Raw genomic sequence first — 18,969 nt, 5'->3', positions numbered from 1 at the left:
GTTTCAACTTCAGCATCACTCCTTCCAGTGAATATTCAGGACTGATTTCCTTTAGGATGGACAGGTTGGATCTCCTTGCTGTCCAAGGGACTCTCAAGAGTCTTCTCCAACAACACAGTTCAAAAGCATCAATTCTTCAGTGCTCAGCTTTCTTTATAGTCCAACTCTCACATCCATACACGACTACTGGAAAAACCATAGCTTTGACTAGACAGACCTCTGTTGGCAAAGTAATGTCTCTGCTTTTTAATATGCTGTCTAGGTTGGTCATAACTTTTCTTCCAAGGAGCAAGCACCCTTTAATTTCATGGTTGCAGTCATTCATACATCTGCAGTGATTTTGGAGCCCCACCCCCAAAAAAACAAAGTCTGTCACTGTTTCCATTGTTTCCCCACCTATTTGTGATAAAGTGATGGGACCAGATGCCATGATCTTAGTTTTCTGAATGTTGAATTTCAAGCCAATTTTTTCACTCTCCTCTTTCACTTTCATCAAGAGGCTCTTTAGTTCTTCTTCACTTTCCGCCATAAGCATGGTGTCGTCTGCATATGTGAGGTTATTGATATTTCTCTTGGCAATCTTGATTCCAGCTTGTGCTTCATCCAGCCCAGCATTTCTCATGATGTACTCCGCATATAAGTTAAATAAGCAGGGTGACAATATACAGCCTTAACATACTCCTTTCCTGATTTGGAACCAGTCTGTTGTTCCACGTCCAGTTCTAACTGATGTTTCCTGACCTGCATTACAGATTTGTCAGGAGGCAGGTCAGGTAGTCTGGGATTCCCATCTCTTTAAGAATTTTCTGCAGTTTATTGGGGGTTTTAATTTTTATTTATCCAGAGGATATTGTGCTTTTAATTCTCATTTTTCAGATTAATAAGGCCATGTGTACTTCCCTAGTTCTTTCCTGTGAAATGCCTGTTCAATAACGTGGCCCATTTTTCTACTGAATTTTTGTCTTTTTCTTATTGATGTAGGAATTCTTTATAAAAGCCTCTATTTTCTTTAATTTAAAAACTTAATAGAAGATAGAATGATAACCATAGAGAATGGCTGAAAACAAAATGAGAGAACTGTAAGATAAACTGAAAGAAATATCTCAAAATCCAGAGAGAAAGTATAAAGAGATGGAAATCATAAAAAAAAGGATCAGAGTTACATGTGAATAATAAGTGTTCCAGGAGAAGCAAAAGAGATGGAGGAGAGAAATAGCAATAAGACTTCCTTTCCTGACAGTATAGTAGACTAAATACTGAGACCAATGCTCCTGCAGCAATAATTTTAAATGCTTATAAATTATAAAAAGGAGCTTCCTTGGCTCAGTGGTAAAAGAATCTGCCTGCAATGCAGGAGCCACAGGAAATGCGGGTTCGATCCCTGGGTCAGGAGGATCCCCTGGAGGAGGGCCTGGCAACCCATTCCAGTGTTCTTGCCTAGAAAATCCCATGGACAGAGGAGCCTGGTGGGCTACAGTCCACAGGTTCGCAAACAGTCAGATACAACTGAAGTGACTGAGCACACATGTACATACATAAACTATTAAAAACTTTTGTTAAGTCTCTGTTAACATTTTGTCTGTTTATTGTGTACAAATAGCTTCTTCCAGTTTACTTGTATTTTCACTTTATGGTATCTTTTCATAGACAAAAGTTCTTAATTTTAGTATGATCTCAGTCAGCAATTTTCTGAGCATTCTGAAATCCCTTCCTATCCCAAGTTCAAAAGGGTAGGCTCCGGTACAGGTAATTTACATACAGCCGTAGGTTTGCCTCTCACAACTAAATCTTTAATCACCTGAAGTTGATTTTTGTTTGTGGTGTGAACTAGGCACCTCTTTTTTTCTGTATGGAAAACCAATTGCTCAGCACCTTTCGTTGAATAGTTTTTCCTTTCCACACGATCTAAAAGTACACATGTATCCTGTATTAGGTTTCCACACATGCATGGATATGTTCCTGAATCTCTATTCTGTCCCTCCAGTCGTTCTGTCTACCTCAGACAAACACCACACCGGAGCTTACCAACTTTAGCATGATAATGCATCTTGATTTCTGGAACAAAAGTCACCCGCCTTGTTCTTTTGTAATCAGGATTGTATTTGCTACCCTTAGATGTTTGCACTCCCATATACATTTTTAGAATTAGCTTGTCCAATCATTCCTACCCTACTTCCCAAAAAACTCTTATGATTTCTTATTGAAATTTTATGAAAGCTATTACTTAATTTGTGGTAAATTTCTGTCTTTATGTCACCAAGTCTTTCTCTGAATATGATTCTCCAAACGATTTGTATAATATAGGTAGAACTTACCTATAAATCATCAGAGCCTGGTATTTCCGTTTTGAGGATATTTTGTATTGATTCAATTTTTTAATGATTTAGAACTATTCAGATTTTCCAGTTATTTCAAAGCAGTGTCAATAAGCCATAAGTTTGTAGGAATTTCCTTATATATTTGAGTAAAATTTTCCTATATATTTGAGTACATTATATATCAAGGTTTTAAAATATCCTGCTATAAAGTTGTCTTTAATATCCTCTATCATCTTTCTAATTCATTCTGTATCTATATCTTTGGTTTTTAAATGCCTGATATTTGAGTCTTTTCTAGTTTTTTATTCTCATCAGAGGTTTGTCCATTTCATTAGTCTTTTCAAAAATTAACCTTTGATTTCATTGATTCTTTAATATAATGCATCTTTTATTCCATTTATTTTTACTCGTGTTTATTGTCTTCCTTAAACTTTCTTTTAATATATTCTATTAATCTTTTAATAACTCCTTACATTGGATGCCTAGCACATTAATTTGCAAGCTCTCTTCTTATCTAATATAAACATCTATGTAGTTCTAGATTATGTAGTTCTATCTGTTTTGCTTTAGCTGTAGCCCACATAGTTGATCTATATAGGTTTTCTTCTCATTCAATTCTAAACGAATCCTAATTTCTATCATGTTTCATTCTATGACCCATAAGTTCTTTGGAACTATATTTTCATAATATTTTTAATTTTAATTTTAAAATTTAATATTAAAAATTTTTAATATTTTTATTTCCATATGTAGAGTCATTCTAGCTATTTTTAAAATTATTTCTATCACTGTTGCACTGCTGCTGCTACTGCTGCTAAGTCGCTTCAGTCGTGTTTGACTCTGTGCGACCCCAGAGACGGCAGCCCACCAGGCTCCCCCGCCCCTGGGATTCTCCAGGCAAGAACACTGGAGTGGGTTGCCATTTCCTTCTCCAATGCATGAAAGTGAAAAGTGAAAGTGAAGTCACTCAGTCGTGTCCGACTTTTAGCGACCCCATGGACTGCAGCCCACCAGGCTCCTCCGTCCATGGGATTTTCCAGGCAAGAGTGCTAGAGTCGGGTGCCATTGCCTTCTCCGACTGTTGCACTAGAGCCAAATAATGTGGTCAACACAAAGTCTCTTCTCAAAGGCTCTTTAGGTTACAAGGATATCCTATCTTATGCGAATGATTCACATAATCTTCTATTCCTTCTATATTTTTCACTAAAGAATTGTATCAAATGTAATATGTTAATGGATCAGGTAAAAAGAAATGAGGATTAGATATTAAAGTATCATTGGGAAATTGATCTGGTAATTTAAAGGCAGGAGTAAAAACAAAGAACTTCTACTTTTGTTTCCATAATTTTACTCTCATCATTATTCTCTTATCCATAAAGTACTAAGATTTCCTGTGAATTAAGACAATAATAACATTAGGTTCATAGACAAAACCCCTTATGTTAATTTTTATGACTCTATTAAGCATGACTGTCATTTGTTCCCATGAGCACATTTCTCCCAAAGGAACATATACTTTAAAAGAATGAAAACAGAATAATAATTAATCAAATTGTACCATATATATATATATACCTACTAGTTCAAAGGAAAAAAAAAAACCATGCGATCTGGAACTAGTAGAAGATGAGGTTATACACACATCTCAAAAACACAGAAGACTTTGGCGGGCAGAAGGCAGAATAATAGCTGTTTGAACCCTTGCCACTCCCAGCTCGACCATATGAGATGACAGACCGAGTGCTCCTGGAGCAGAGATACATAGCAACTCTGCCTCTTTCAGCTCAGCTGGCATTCAGCAATCCATTTCCCCACAGATTCACTTCCTGGTACCTAACAGAAGGCACTTTTCCTTGAAGTCTGGAAACTAAAGCTCTCAGTGCCATTGAAGTTTGACATTTTTCTAGAAGGAATACTAAATACATTAGCAGTAAAATGCAGTGGGTGCTGATAGGAAGAGAAAAGCCAGGAGTCTCTTCTAGCCATGGTTCTCTGATTTATTTGGTTTCACTTGGCCATGGAGCCTCCCTGTGCTGGCTGCCTCACAACCTAAGCATATTGAAGCCATTTCTAGCCCACATAAAAGGAAAATACTTTGTGAGTATAATAAATGCAAGAGACTGAGCTTACAAAGGTGAATGCATTCTGGCTCTCACTCCTGAGCAGCTCAATATTCACTGGGCCAGAGAGGCATAAATATAAATAGTGTGCTAAGTATTACGGTTATTATGGTTATGTTTCTGAAGGGCCTCCCTCAAATACACATAATTCTTTATTCACACCTTCCTTCCTTCTCTTTCCTACACCTTCCTGTGCCCCTCACCTCTCTGACTGCTTTGTGACCCTTGGCAGACCTGTCTTCTTGCCCTTTCCTAGTTCTAAAACGCTAGCTAGGTTTTGTTTCTCTGACAACCTAAAGAGTCTCATTAAAATCCACAGTTCATGGTTATACAAATGATGTCTGGATCTAAACTTTCGTCTCCTCTACCACCTCTTTTTTTTTCAACTCCTGTTTATCTAACATCAGAAATGCTGGGAGAGCTTCGGAACCAGTCTCTTAGCCTCCAGGTATAAACCATCCCAAACGGTCAACCACACTAACATGAGGCATCTTTCTAAAGAAGCAGATCCCAACCTCTTTGGCACCAGGGACTGGTTTCTTGGAAGACAATTTCCCCAAGGACTGGGAAGGTGGGGATGGTTTGGGGATGATTCAAGTGCATTATATTTACTGTACACTTTATTTCTAATCTAATGTCACTGCTGATCTGACAGGAGGTTCAGGTCTGCAGCCTAGAGGTTGGGGACCCTTGTTCTAAAGTGCAACCTAATTATATCACTCTCTTACTAAATTCTTCTAGTGGCTCCTCTAACTTCAGAAGACATATAAGACCCTTTATCTCTGAACCCTGCTTATCTAATGAGTTCACTACCTGTCATCCTCCACCCACTGGATGCTGGAATCCAACCACATTCAGCTACCCTATCCTCTCACATTCTGTCTGGATACTATTCACCTTATCAATTGTTTGCTCATTGGAGACTTAATCCAGTCTCTTACTGGACCCTTTAACCATCACCACTTAAACCAAGTCATGGCCACATTGGTTTTATTAAACATAAATTAAAATCATTTATGCTCATAAATCAAAACATTTATGCTCATAAATCACAGTCCTAAGTCAATAAATCCATCACCAATCCACCAGTTGCCCAGTTCAAGGAATGCCCAATACAATGATAGCCATTTTGCCAAATATTAATCCATTTGCAAATTGACCTTTTTGGTGAATTTATCAAGTTTAGTTATGCACCAAAAACACAGTTCTATGGATTAGCAGGGACCAAAAAGGCTTCAGGGAACCCAGATTTGGGGCCTTCAGACCCTCTGTTTCTCAGTCTCTGCAATCATTGTCCCTCGGTCTCTCTGCCTCTCTGCCCTTCTGTCTGTGTTCCAGACACCCTCTGCCTCCAGGCTCCCCTGTTCTCTGGTCTTCCTCCCCTTTCCCCCCCCAGCCATGCCCTACTGCTCTCTGTGTTCTTTGTTTCCTTTCCTCTCTGCCCCTGGGTTTCCCTCTCTCTAGGATCAGCAAGTTCGACTGCATTACGCTGATTCTGCTCTTCATTTTACCCCCAGGAGAGGGTCCCACCTGCTTTATCCAGATCCCTCCTGTTTCAATAACAGGACAAGAGCAGGGACAGATAAACATTTTGTTATAAGGACAAAACTGTTGTTGTTCAGTTGCTACGTCATGTCCAACCCTTTGCAACCCCATGAACTGCAGCACACCAGGCTTCCCAGTCCTTCACTGTCTCCTGGAGTTTGCTCAAACTCATGTCCATTGAGTCAGTGATACCATCCAATCATCTCATCCTCTGTCTCCCCCTTCTCCTCTTGCCCTCAATCTTTCCCAGCATCAGGGGCTTTTCCAAAGGACAAAATAAAACTGTACAAATAAAACAATAGAAACTTCAAAAAGATGTTAAAAATTCCCACCAAAATCAATGACTGTATTCTTATGAATAGTTAAAAGAAACAAATTTTTGTTAATTGATGAAGTTGCCAAATCTGTCAAAGTAGTCAATGTGAAACTTGCCACAAGAATTTCAGTGATGCTAAAATGTTAGCAAAACAGCAAATGACTCTAAAAAGGACTTGAAAAAAAAAATCGTTATACATGGAAAGGTTCCCAAGTGAAATGCTACATTTTTGCTATATTAGAAGAATATATTCATACACAGATTCCAAAAGATACATCTATGAATATATTCATAAGAATATGTTTATAAAGAGAATAAACCTCCCTAGGAAACTTACTTAGCTTTAAAAAAAAATCAAACAGATCTTAAAATACTGTTGAAAAGAACATATTCATAAGAAGAATATAATTGAATGTACTTTTAAAATATCATTTAAAAATATTCATAAGAAAATATATTCATATCAATTTACTATACTTAAAACAATGCTCGTTAAAATAAGTCTTTTTCAAATCTGTGATTAAGTGGGCAAATTATTCATTTAGCAAAGTAATCCTTCAATAAACTGGCAAATGGGCTAATCTTGTACATCAGCCATTCAGTAACCGAAACTTCATCAAACTGGCCCCTAGCATGTTGACTTGCTTCCCTTCTGTACTCACTATAATAAGTCTCCTTATGATGCATTGTGATGATTGGGTCTCACCCAACTCCCTCAGGACATCTTATTCACTTTGTATTCCCAGAACTTGGCAGAAAATGTTTCATCTTATGAAGACTAAAATGTTGACAAACCTTTACCCTACCTTAACCTGAAGTTTTCTTCCTGCAGGCTAAATACCAAGGTAATCTGAATTTAAATGGGTAAGCCCAATGAGAAAAAAAATTTTTGCACATTTCACATTTTATGTCCAAGTTTGTAAATGTACAGCCTCATAAATAATTTGCTTATGAATCATAGGAATAATACGAATCATAGTAATAATATCAGACTTTAAGCTTCTAGTAAAATATGGAACTTGAAATAAAATCGTATTGTGTCGACTATTTCTTGGGGTAAAAATATAGCTTTATTGGACAATCAAAATTTATATGCAAAATATTTTATTATACTTGAATTGGCCTTGTAGTTTTACGAATAACTCACATTCTCCCAAAGGATTATGGGCAGGATGCTCCATATATATGTAGAAAAGACTGCACATACGTGCTATTCATTGTTGCAAACACGTTTAAGTGTTGCTTTGTATTCACCATATTTATTCATGGTTCAGGATGAACCATGAAGCCACAACTGCTCCAACAGAGCTTAAATATACTGCTTTTCCAGGACATATCAAGGCTAGATTTCCTTCAGACTAACAAATTCAAATTCCTGCTCTGTACCTGCTGTTGCATATCCCTCATATTTGAAACTGATTTTGTAGTTGTGCCCCATACTCATCATTCCTCCTTAGAGGTCTACTTCAGTGAACTATACTAACCTTCTCTTATTTCTCCCCTAACCCCCTCGTAAGTAGATTCACAGAGAATAGACACAAAGGGTCAAAGAGAGATGAATCATCCACTCTGTTATTCGTGGCAGTGTGTGCGTGTATGCTAAGTCACTTCAGTCGTGTCCAACTCTGTGCAACCCTATGGACTGTAGCCCACCAGGCTCCCCTGTCCATGGCATTCTCCAGGCAAGAGTAGTGGAGCGGGTTGCTATTCCCTTCTCCAGGGAATCTTCCCAACCCAGGGATCAAACCCATGTCTCCTGCAGCTCCTGCATTGCAGGCAGATTCTTTACTGCTGAGCCTCCTGGGAAGCCCCCATAGTGGCAGAGTAACAACCAGTATACAAGGCTTCCTTGTATGAAGCATGATGTTTAGGCCTGATACCCAAAATATAACATCATGTTCCTTCCCCCAGCTCTGAAGACAACTCGGCATGGGAGGGGCACCTCACTAACCCACTTAGTCTCAGACAGTGGGCACTCCCTCCCCAACCTGGGGCTTATAGAAGGCCGCTTATACCAGGCCTGAACAAGGCAAGTGCAAGAGGATAGGGAAAGGATTGTGCCACAAGATCAATAAACAGTGATCTTCAAACCAATAAAAGGTAGACAGGGCCTCTGACAGTCAGGATCTCATCTATCTCACCAATCAGATCAGTCACTCCTCACCTGAACTCAGGACACTATGTCTGTCAGGGAGAAAATCGATAAATGAACAATCAGCCTCTCCCTTCTTAGCCAAGGCAACAAAAGTCCCCTCTTTGGAATCCTGAAGAACAGGGAAATAAGGACCCCTGCTGTAACACCCTCTACCATTTCCCCAGTCACTCAAGCCAAGTTCTTGAGCATAAATCTAAACTATACCCTTTTTTTCACTTCCTCGTCATCCCCTATATTTTATCAGTCACCAAGTCCTAAAGTTTTGTCTCGTAGATATTTCTCCATACATCCTTTTCTCTCCATCTCTCCCACCTGATTCCTACATCGTGCCCTCATCAACCTTTGCCAGCACTGCAGTAACAATGCCCTAATTCTTTTTTCTGATTTAAGTCTGGTTCTGTCTTTAATCTAATCTCCACTCTTCAGCCAGAGTGATCATTCTGAAACTCAATTCTGTCATGTCACCCTCTACCAGCTTCCCATTAATTAAAGGGTAAAAGCCAAGCTCCTTAAATGGGCTACAAAAGCTCTTCATAACCTACTACCTTTCCAAAATTACTTGCCCCATTTTCATTGTCCCACACTCATCCTACTAATGGTAAAACTGGTATGGTTTCTTGCGGTCAGCAAGTAGTTGTAAATCTCCATCCTTTGTTCATGTGACTTCTTCTGTCTGAAATGCCCTTGGCTTCATGTCTCATTGGGTTAACTCTGATTCAATCTTGAATATTCTGTTTAAGGCATTTCTCCTCCAGCAAGGCTTCCCTGACCTCAATCCTTGCTCCCTGTCCTCATCCTCTGGCTGGGAAAATTATTCCTCTTCTACACTCACTCTGTGAATGGCTCTGGCGCTGAGTTTACTACCCTGTGTTGATTTTTTTTTTTTCATGTCGGTCTTCCTATTGTGTAAGGGCCACATGCCCAGAAACTAGAGATTACTAGCACTCAAAATAAGTTTGTGGACTATGTATTTTCTATTGCTTCAAATCATTCATTCATCCTTTAACTTATCCATTAATTCAATTATCACTTACTGATGAATTTCATGAGTATGTCCTATCTCACTCACCCAGGTTCATTTTGCTGAATAATATCCTGATTTCCCAAATGTGTTTAGCCTGCGTGGAAACCAATCATTTTCCCTCTTCTCTACACATTCCAAAGCATGTGAAGAACATTTGTTAACTATTTCCAAATTGTGATTTGTTTTTAAATTACCCATTTGAATCATTTTTATATGCTTCTTGTTCTGGTGACAGAACTGACTGATTACTCTGCGTCTTTTTATGGGTATAGACTGGCATAAGTGATGCAGTGGAACAGCCTATTATTCTGTATCTGAGACTGTGCTTCTCCTTTCTGGCTTCCACCTGCAAGAAATTCAAATCTCAGTATAGTCATTAGAATTAAATACATGTTGATAAATAACAACAGGGAAGTAACATCAGTTTATTATTTTACAGCAGGTCTTTGAAGCCATTCAGACTGCCTTTTCTTGTTTCTAAGTCTGGCTTTAGATGAATGGGCACTGATTTTTTTTTTATTCAGGTTCATAGAGAATAAAGTTTAAGAGCTTTCATATAAATCTTATATTTTCCAAATAAAATCTCAGAAAAGAATGGGGAAACTTAGGGAATGGGTGGTGGCCAGTCTGTGGAAGTCAGAGGCAGGGCAAACCAGCTTGTCCAGAAGCACTGGGCTTGGGAGCTGGAGAGTAATGAAAATGACAGGCTCTCAGAGCTTCTTCCTCATCCACTCGATGAGGAGAAAGAATGGCCAAGAGTGACTGAGAGTAGGGAGGAGCTGGGAAGGCATGGCCATGAAAAGATGAGGAACAAAGGCCTCTATTCAGCTATGATCCTCCTACTACAAAGGACCCACTCCTCGAGGAAAAAATTTGTATAAACTATATCATGAAGAAAACTTTTAAATAATAATGACAATAAGCTAATTGGTTAATTTTTTACTTCAGTAACCAGATTGATATGTGTGTGTGTTAGTCACTCAATCGTGTCTGACTCTTTGCCACCCCATGGGATTCTCCAGGCAAGAATACTTGGGTGGGTTGCCATTTCCTTCTCCAGGGGATCTTCCTAACTCAGAGATCAAACCCAGGTCTCCTGAATTGCAGGCAGATTGTTTACTATCTAAGCCACCAAAGAAAATTAATATATACTCTTCCTTAAACACTTTTGGAAACATGCTATGTGGGTGCTCTCACCCTTCTGCAGGGAATCAAAATATCTTAACAACCAGCCCAGAATGAACATGCCACCAGAATGTATGCCTGCTGTTAACTCCAGTAAGGCCATCCTGGAGCATGAAGCTGAATAGAAGCCCCAAATATACATACAATTATACAAATAACAGATATCTCTTTCCTCCTCTGCAAAGTTCCACATTGGATTCTAGTTCTTTTTCAAGCAAGCAGAGTGACTTGTCATGAAAATTTGAAAGGAAAATCTGAAGTCTGTCTCATGCATGTTGACTTTTCATCTGAGGATTAAAATAAAAATGGCATGAGTTTTTTCCTTCATTTTCATCATTCTATCTGTCCTCCTCTCTGTTCCCGGGCCCTGAAAACTGGCCACTCCCCCACCAAACTCAGTCCTGCACCCTAAAATCCAAAGCTCCCTTCTCAAAACAGAAACCGGAGACGATCCCCATGGCTCCTTGCTCTCCTGCCTTCCCAGAATCCCTGCCTTCCTGCGTATACTTTTCCCATCTCTCTCCCACCAGCCAGCACCTCCAGCAATTTTTCACTTCTTTTCTGCCTTCTCCTTCAGACCTAGTTTCAAATTCAACCCTCCACTAAGAAGCTTTTTACTTCATTCACTCCTTTGCCATTCTGTCTTTTAGGAATTCTTTGGAGAAGACAGCAGTTTGGGATGTTCTGATGTCCATGTCATAAAGCTGTAGCTCCCCACACCATTTTTATATGTGAACATTTGTTAAATACTTCAAGTCAGTCATTCTCCACCTACTTATGTCATCTTATTTAACCATAACAGTGTAGTTACACATTATATCCACTTTTCAAGGAACTAGGAATTAGAATAAGGAAGTTGTAGAGCTCACACAGCTAGTAAGCCATGAAATCAGGTTTTGAACTAGGAGACAGTGACTCCAATCTGTTTTGTTTTTTTAATCATTGAAAAATTTTACAGATAGTAATAAAACTATCCAAACTTTTGGAGTCTGGCCTTGATCCGACTAACATTTTTGTAAACTTGCTTAAATGTTTACCATACAAGAAAAGAAGGCTGGGTCACCACTGGACGTCTCCACATTTCTAACAAATCTCAAGTCAACAGAGCTCTAAGCAACCCTATGCTTAAGAATGTTAACCAGACTAAATTCTGTCTATTACTACTGAGGGAAAGTAAAACATTAATTTGATAGTTTCCTGATATATGTTGCCATTTATTTGAAGTAATGTTCCATTGGGTATTAGGGCTATAGAAAGATCAGTGATGATCAGCTGGGGGTTGGCAAAGGAAACAAACCCAAAGCATTATCTAAACAACTGAGGGCACTGCTTTCTTTCTTCAGACTTAGAAAAAAGAAAAAGTATTGACAGCTAGACATACACCCCAAGTAAAGATGGGAGACTTGTTTCTGCTCAGGGTTGGGCGTGCGTATGTGTTGGGATGCAGTGGTCACGTGCTGGGGTCCAACTGCACTCAGGCAGGTTTGGAGGGCCCCTCTCGATCTCTCTGCCTTGGGAAGGCCTGTGCAGAGACTTATTCTTTAGGGCTGTAGTGACTAACTGTGAACTTCATGTAAAACTGTATTATTTTCAACCTCAGAAATATTTACCAAAAAATCAGGGACCACGACCTCCTGGACAAAAGGAAAACTGTCACAGCACTGAAAGCAGGAGAGGACCGGGCCATTCTCCTGGGACTGGCCATGATGGTGTGCTCCATCATGATGTACTTTCTGCTGGGAATCACACTCCTGCGCTCATACATGCAGAGGTAACACCCCTGGGTGCTTGGGATGCTGTCTTTTGTCTTCCTTCTCCATCCTCCCACACAGCTTACCAATTCTGAGGTCCTCTTTCTTACCTTCTTTGCTATGAACCACTTAGAGCAGTGCCTGGCACATACTACTGTCAATGAAGTTATCTAATAATAACGATAAAAATAGCTCTATGTGTAAACCACCTACTATGTGCCAGGGACTTGCCGTACATTACTTTTTAAATTTTCACAACTATTCTATAAGGTAAGTATATATATACTCATAAAATTAGCAAAATTGAGGTTCAAGAAAGATCTAATATGCAGTGTCATTATTGTTGTTCAGTCACTAAGTCATGTCCAATTCTTACAACCCCATGGACTGGAGCCCGCCAGGTTCCTCTGTCCATGGGACTTCTCAGGCTAGAATACTGAAGTGGATGGTCATTTCCTTCTCCAGGGGATATTCCTGACCCAGGGATCAAACCCAGGTCTCTAGCATTAGCAGGCGGATTCTTTACTAGTGAGCCAGCTTTAGTATTTGGCAGGAAGAGCCAAGGTTCAAACCTACATCCTGTTAATTTCAGAATCCCTGTTCTTGGCTCTTAACACCTCTGTCCATTCTCCACCCGCGTTCCTTTTCCTCCACAGCCCTCTCTCCCATCACCCCACACACTAGCAGTTCTCAGCTGCACATTTCAACTTCCTGAGAATCTTTTTAAAATATTGACACCCAGGCCCCACCACCATCATTCCATAATGTCAGATTTAATTGGTCTGGAGTGGGACCCAGTCACCAGTAACTTTTTAAGTTCCCCAGGTGATTCTAACAGGCTGAAAAACACTGCTATGCACTTTTTCAAAATTAATAATCTAGTTTTATTGGGGGATAATTGCTTTACAATATTGTGTTGATTTCTGCCATATATCAACATGAATCAGCCATAGGTATACATACGTCCCCTCCCTCTAAAATCTCCCTCCCACCTCCCACCTCATCCCACCCCTCTACATTATCGCAAGGAGCTCAAATCTGGTGTTCTTCTAAAATAACAGATTTTGAACTTTTCTTATTTAAGTATTTCCCCTGGGTTTACCAAACAGATAGAGACAAACACTGAGTTGGCACGTGTGTTCCCCTTTAGTAAGCCACGAAACTCCCCAGTGTTTCTAGCTGTTGTCCATATTGGACACTCTGAGCATGGGAAAGCCCAGCATTGCTTAACTAATCAAGAAAGTCTCATGACGCTTCAGTTTAAAGAAATGAGGCCCTTTCAAATGAAAAACTGAGGTTTCAATCCAAAAGAGAATCAAACCATCTTGTGGCATTCATTTCCCCACTTAAATTAATACTTTCATTTTAGAAGCAAATCTAGTTGAAACACAGTAATTTGCTAAAATTAAGGCATCATCTTTCCCATTTATGGCTGCTCTACTCTTTCTCTGATGCTTTCAGCTCTACTCCTTCTCAGTGAAGGCATGGATGCCTCGGGCCGCAGAGTTCACTGATTCCAAAACCGTTTTCCAATACTCACAAATGCTTAGCACCATCTAAGACTTTTTTTTTCTTCCTTGTATAAGCAAAATCTGACCACTCAAGTCCCCAGAAAATTTGCCACACCAGAGGGGGTCAGGGCTTGAATCCTGGCTCTGTACAAAATTGGACATGAAAAGGGAGCCTTATTAACACATGTCCAGCAAAAAGAAGAGCTATTAATCTGCAAAGAAACATGCTATTTTCTAATCACTCTGGTAATCAGTTTATATCCAGAAGTGAAACATCGATTCGGGGTACATTACTTCCTAATCACAATTATTACTCTTGATCACAAAATTATAAATAGTTTAGAATGAAAAGCTGACCAATGGGCAGCTCGAGGGGTTTTCTTCGTTTGTTTGTTTAATCTTTCTAACTGAGAGGTCTCAGGACATGGATAGGAATCCGCTAAGCTCATATAATAGCCTCTTTTCCACTGTGGGGGAGCAGTGCAGTACCACACAATGGGCCTGGGCTTTAGAGAAATACAGGACTGGGTGGAGTCACAATTTCCACCACCTAGGAGCTATGTGTCTTTGCACGCATTTGACTTCTCTGACCGTCAATTCACTCTCCTTTAAAAGAATTTCATATCCAACATATAAGACAAAAAAGGCAATGTATGTAAAGCATCAATTAGGATGAAAGGGGTACAATAACTGATGGCTCTTGGTATAATCAAAAGGTGAAGTTATCTTTTCTCCATTTTTAGGAAGACCTTAAAGAAATGCATCATTACCCTTTCACCTATCGCACCAGACCTTAAGCCCCTCCACCCTTCCTTCATCTCTCCTCCCCTTCTCCCTTACATCTTCTCTGCCTGCAAAGTAGGCAGGCATTGTGAGGCGAGGACCAAGGCATGACAGGAAGCAGGTTACAACATAGAAATGCAGGGTGGGTACAGGCTCTGATGTAAAAAGATGCTGCCTTACCCTTACTGGTGAATTTTATAAGGAAAAAAATCTAATTTAAATCAAGCATTGGAAAAGATGATACTATATTTGATAGAAATCATTGGAAAAGTTCTCAGATGCCAGGCAAAATTTATCTATGTTTATATTGTAGTTAGCTTGTGGCTCAGCTGGTAAAGAATCCGCCTGCAATGTGGGAGACCTGGGTTCAATCCCTGGGTTGGGAAGATCCTCTGGAGAAGGGAAAGGCTACCCACTCCAGATTCTGACCTGGACAATTCTATGGACTGTATAGTCCATCGGGTTGCAAAGAGTTGGACATGATTGAGCAACTTTCACTTTGACAAAGCTGCTCTATGCAAAGGCATACACGTTACAAGTAGGTTGTATTATAGATTTGGAAGATTCTTCAGGTCAAGGAACTGACAAGTGATCTCCTCTGCTTCCAGTTTCTGTGCCCTTAGCATCTGTGCTTACTCTTCTCCTCTCTATGTAGTGTATGGACCGAGGAGGCTCAGTGCACCTTGCTGAATGCATCCATCACAGAAACATTTAACTGCTCCTTCAGTTGTGGTCCGGACTGCTGGAAACTCTCTCAGTATCCCTGCCTACAGGTGTATGTTAACCTGACTTCTTCCGGTGAAAAGCTCCTTCTCTACCACACAGAAGAGACAATAAAAATCAATCAGAAGGTAGGAGCTTGGCACACACTGCATCTCATTCACCCTCATGTAGCTCCACACCAGTTCATCTCTCTCTGTAGTTCCTCTGTGCCAGCGTTTCAAAGCAAACATGCCACTACAAAGTCGACCTTGCCTCATCCAGTCACAGAGTTCATTGCACTACTTGACCCTTGCTTGAGAAACATTTATTTTCTGTGCAAGTCATGGTCAAACCAGTCCCCATTGTGTAGCAGTGAAGGTTTAGCCTTTACATCCATTTAGAAGGGTAAACATCATATCCTTATTGATACACAAATAGATTAAATTTTTCAAAGCAAATGTGAAGCTTAATCAGAGTTATATAAGCCAAAAAAACCCACAAAAACCCAACAGGTATTTGTCATATACCTGGGAACCATGGAGTTAAATTGTATTTTGCTTTCCCAAGGTCATTGTCACTTAGTTCTATGGTCTTGGAGATGTAACTTAACCTCTCTGAGCCCCAGTATCTTCTTCTCTAAAAAGGTAATAACAATGACCATCTTGCAAGGTCATTGTGAGAATGAGAAGAGAGTACAGAGAGTGCCCAGCAAAGCACAGGCAAGACCTTCAATCCATGGTCACAGTATGTGTGCCTGTGCCTATTTCTTCATATATGTTAGGTTCATCAAGGCTGAATTTTCCAGCACTAATATATTCAAATGCACCTGTTAAATGTTTAGTATCTCTGCATTAAAGCTGCAAATAAAACTTGCATTTAAAAGGTCTGGGATAACCAGTAAAGTGTCAGCAGAATCAACCTGCCATTATCAATTTTAAGTTAAATACATTGTGTTTTCGATTTATGGCAGCAGTATTTTCATATGCCAAGACAACCTGATGCCATTCTCTAATAGGACAATTGGCCCTCGTCACCAGGATACAACTCTCACAACTCTAGTCTTTCTTGTAAAAACTCTACAATTATCAGCAGTTAAATGATACAGATTATATGTATTGAAAAAATTCAATAGCTGTGGAGCATGGTACTAGAACATAGGATTTGCTTTCTGATATATTAGCACAAATAAGGAAACCCTTGCCTTTTGGTTACATTAACTTAAAAGAATTCTTGCAAATATCTCTGAAGACACAAGGTCAGCTCTGATTTCATTTGTGGAAAAGAACACAAACAATACCAGTCTTAATCCTATTCTACAAATATACATAGCTAGTTCTCCCACAAAATATGTTTTTCGAGATCCCTCAAGTCAAGTTTTTAAATAAAAACTGACCTGTAATTATGGATACTTATAAAATTCTCAAATCTCCAAGAAATTGAAAATTGGCCAAAACTGAATAGACATGAAAAACTGAAACATATTTCCATTTTCTTGTCTTGATGTTTTATTAGTACAGCCCTGTGAATGCAATATGTAAGCTATAAACTGGGAGTGAAACTACCATAGAAAGTCTCCACTAAAATTTTAGAACCAGTATTTTGTCTGCCGTCAGCATGATACTAGGTCATCGTTTAGTTTATTTACCTTGTTTTTAACTGTGAGACATGCAAGAAATGACAAAGTGCAGCTTAAGCACCTATAGAGATCCTCTAAGGAATTACTATGAAAGCAAAGAAATAAAACATGTCCTGCACTGCAGGAAATCAGAACCTTACAGTTCTGATGACTAACGCCATCAGAAAGCACCTTCTCATTCATTTATTGGCATTTTGAATATCTTTTTTTGTATAATGTCTGTTCAAGTCCCTTGTTTTCTATTGAATTGATTCCATTGGATTGTTTCTTCTTAGTACTCATTATAGGAATTATTTAAATCTAGATGCAAACTTTCCTTGATTGTTGTGTTGCAAATATCTTCTCTGGATATGAAATGTCTTTTCACTCTCTCTCTTAATGATGTATTTGAATGAAAGAAATTTCTAATTTTAGTGCAACCAAATCTTGTCCTTGTCAATATTTATTTTTCTTTTCTTTTTTCCTTTCTTTCTTCTTTCTCTTCCTCTTTCTTTCTTTCCTTTTCTTTTTTTTTTTTTTCCAATCGTTTGACTGTCCTGCTGTCTGTTTAAAAAGTCTTTACCTATCCAGAAGTCATGAAGCCATTCTCCCAAATTATCTTCTAGAAATGTTATTTTTTTTTCTTTCACATTTTGAGTACAATCTGCCTGGAATTGATTTTCATGCAAGAGTCAAGTTTCTAGATTTTCTTTTTATTCATATGGACAATCATTTGCCCAAGTCCGTTTATGAAAAGACCACCCTTTCCTCACTGGATTATTTTTATGATTCCATTTTCCCCTCGATTTTCTTGGAAGTTATCTGTTCTATTACTGTTCTTTTAGTGTTTAGTCATTACAACTTGAAATCTTGACTAATCAAGGCTATTAAAACATTTTACCTTCATTTATTCTCTTTTCAAGTTACATATTATCATTTTTATTCTATATGTACCTTAAGCCCATGTAGATATTATATTGCTTTTGTATATGCTGCTGCTGCTAAGTCGCTTCAGTTGTGTCCGACTCTGTGTGACCCCATAGACGGCAGCCCACCAGGCTCCCCCGTCCCTGGGATTCTCCAGGCAAGAACACTGGAGTGGGTTGCCATTTCCTTCTCCAGTGCATGAAAGTGAAAAGTGAAAGTGAAGTCACTCAGTCAAGTCCGACTCTTTGTGACCCCATGGACTGCAGCCCACCAGGCTCCTCCGTCCATGGGATTTTCCAGGCAAGAGTCCTGGAGGGGGTTGCTATTGCCTTCTCCAGCTTTTATATATCGTAGTTATCTATTTAGATGTGTCTTCTTCATTCCTTCTTTTATCTTTGGTCTTCTGTCTGGATCATTTTTTTCTACTTCCTGAAGAACATTCTTTAATACTTAGTACAATATCTTCTCTAAAGAAATCTCTGAAAGTATTCATTTGTCTGAAAATATTTTTGTTTCATTCTCAAAGTTTCTATTCATTGAGTATATAATTCTAAGTTGGCTGTTTTTTTGTTTCTGTACATTGAAAACATTCCATTGTCTTCTGGTAAGAATTATAACTATTTGGAAATCAGCTCTCAGTCTAATTGCTACTTCTTTGAAGGTAATCTTGGTCTGGTTTAAAGATTATTTTCTCTAATTCTTCACAGTTGAACTACTATTATGTGCCAAAGTGAACATTTATTTCTATCTTGCCTGCTTAGTGTTCCAAGGGCCTCTCCTGCTGTTCCTTGATGTTCTTTGACAATTTTAGGGGGTCTTCAGTCATTATCTCATCAATATTTCCTCTGGTCTCATTCTTTCCTGCTTCTCCTTTTTAGACTCCAATGGACCATGTTAGGCATTCTCATTATATCCCCTGTATAACTTCCTGTCTCTTTAGTATTTTTCCCTCCTTTTGTCTCTCTGTGCTTCTTTCTAGATATTGACCTATCTTCTGATTTGCAATTCTTTCCTCAG

General features: G+C 39.1%; 1 protein-coding gene across 6 annotated transcripts in view; it reads left to right on the top strand.

Moving 5' to 3' along the window:
• The window catches only part of KCNMB2 (potassium calcium-activated channel subfamily M regulatory beta subunit 2), a 301,884-nt gene that overhangs the window by 270,419 nt on the left and 12,496 nt on the right, over nt 1-18,969 (top strand). For 5 of the 6 annotated variants that reach the window (XM_070791694.1, XM_019959454.2, XM_070791660.1 and 2 more), the window contains 2 exons: nt 12,264-12,434; nt 15,364-15,559. In XM_070791694.1, coding sequence (XP_070647795.1) covers nt 12,264-12,434; nt 15,364-15,559 — 367 coding nt within the window. The remainder of the gene's footprint in view (nt 1-12,263; nt 12,435-15,363; nt 15,560-18,969) is intronic. The other variant, XM_070791674.1, reaches the window with a different exon arrangement.

The sequence above is a fragment of the Bos indicus genome, chromosome 1, assembly GCF_029378745.1.
Source record: "Bos indicus isolate NIAB-ARS_2022 breed Sahiwal x Tharparkar chromosome 1, NIAB-ARS_B.indTharparkar_mat_pri_1.0, whole genome shotgun sequence".
NCBI lineage: Eukaryota > Metazoa > Chordata > Mammalia > Artiodactyla > Bovidae > Bos > Bos indicus.
This window is presented reverse-complemented; position numbering and strand designations above follow the sequence as displayed.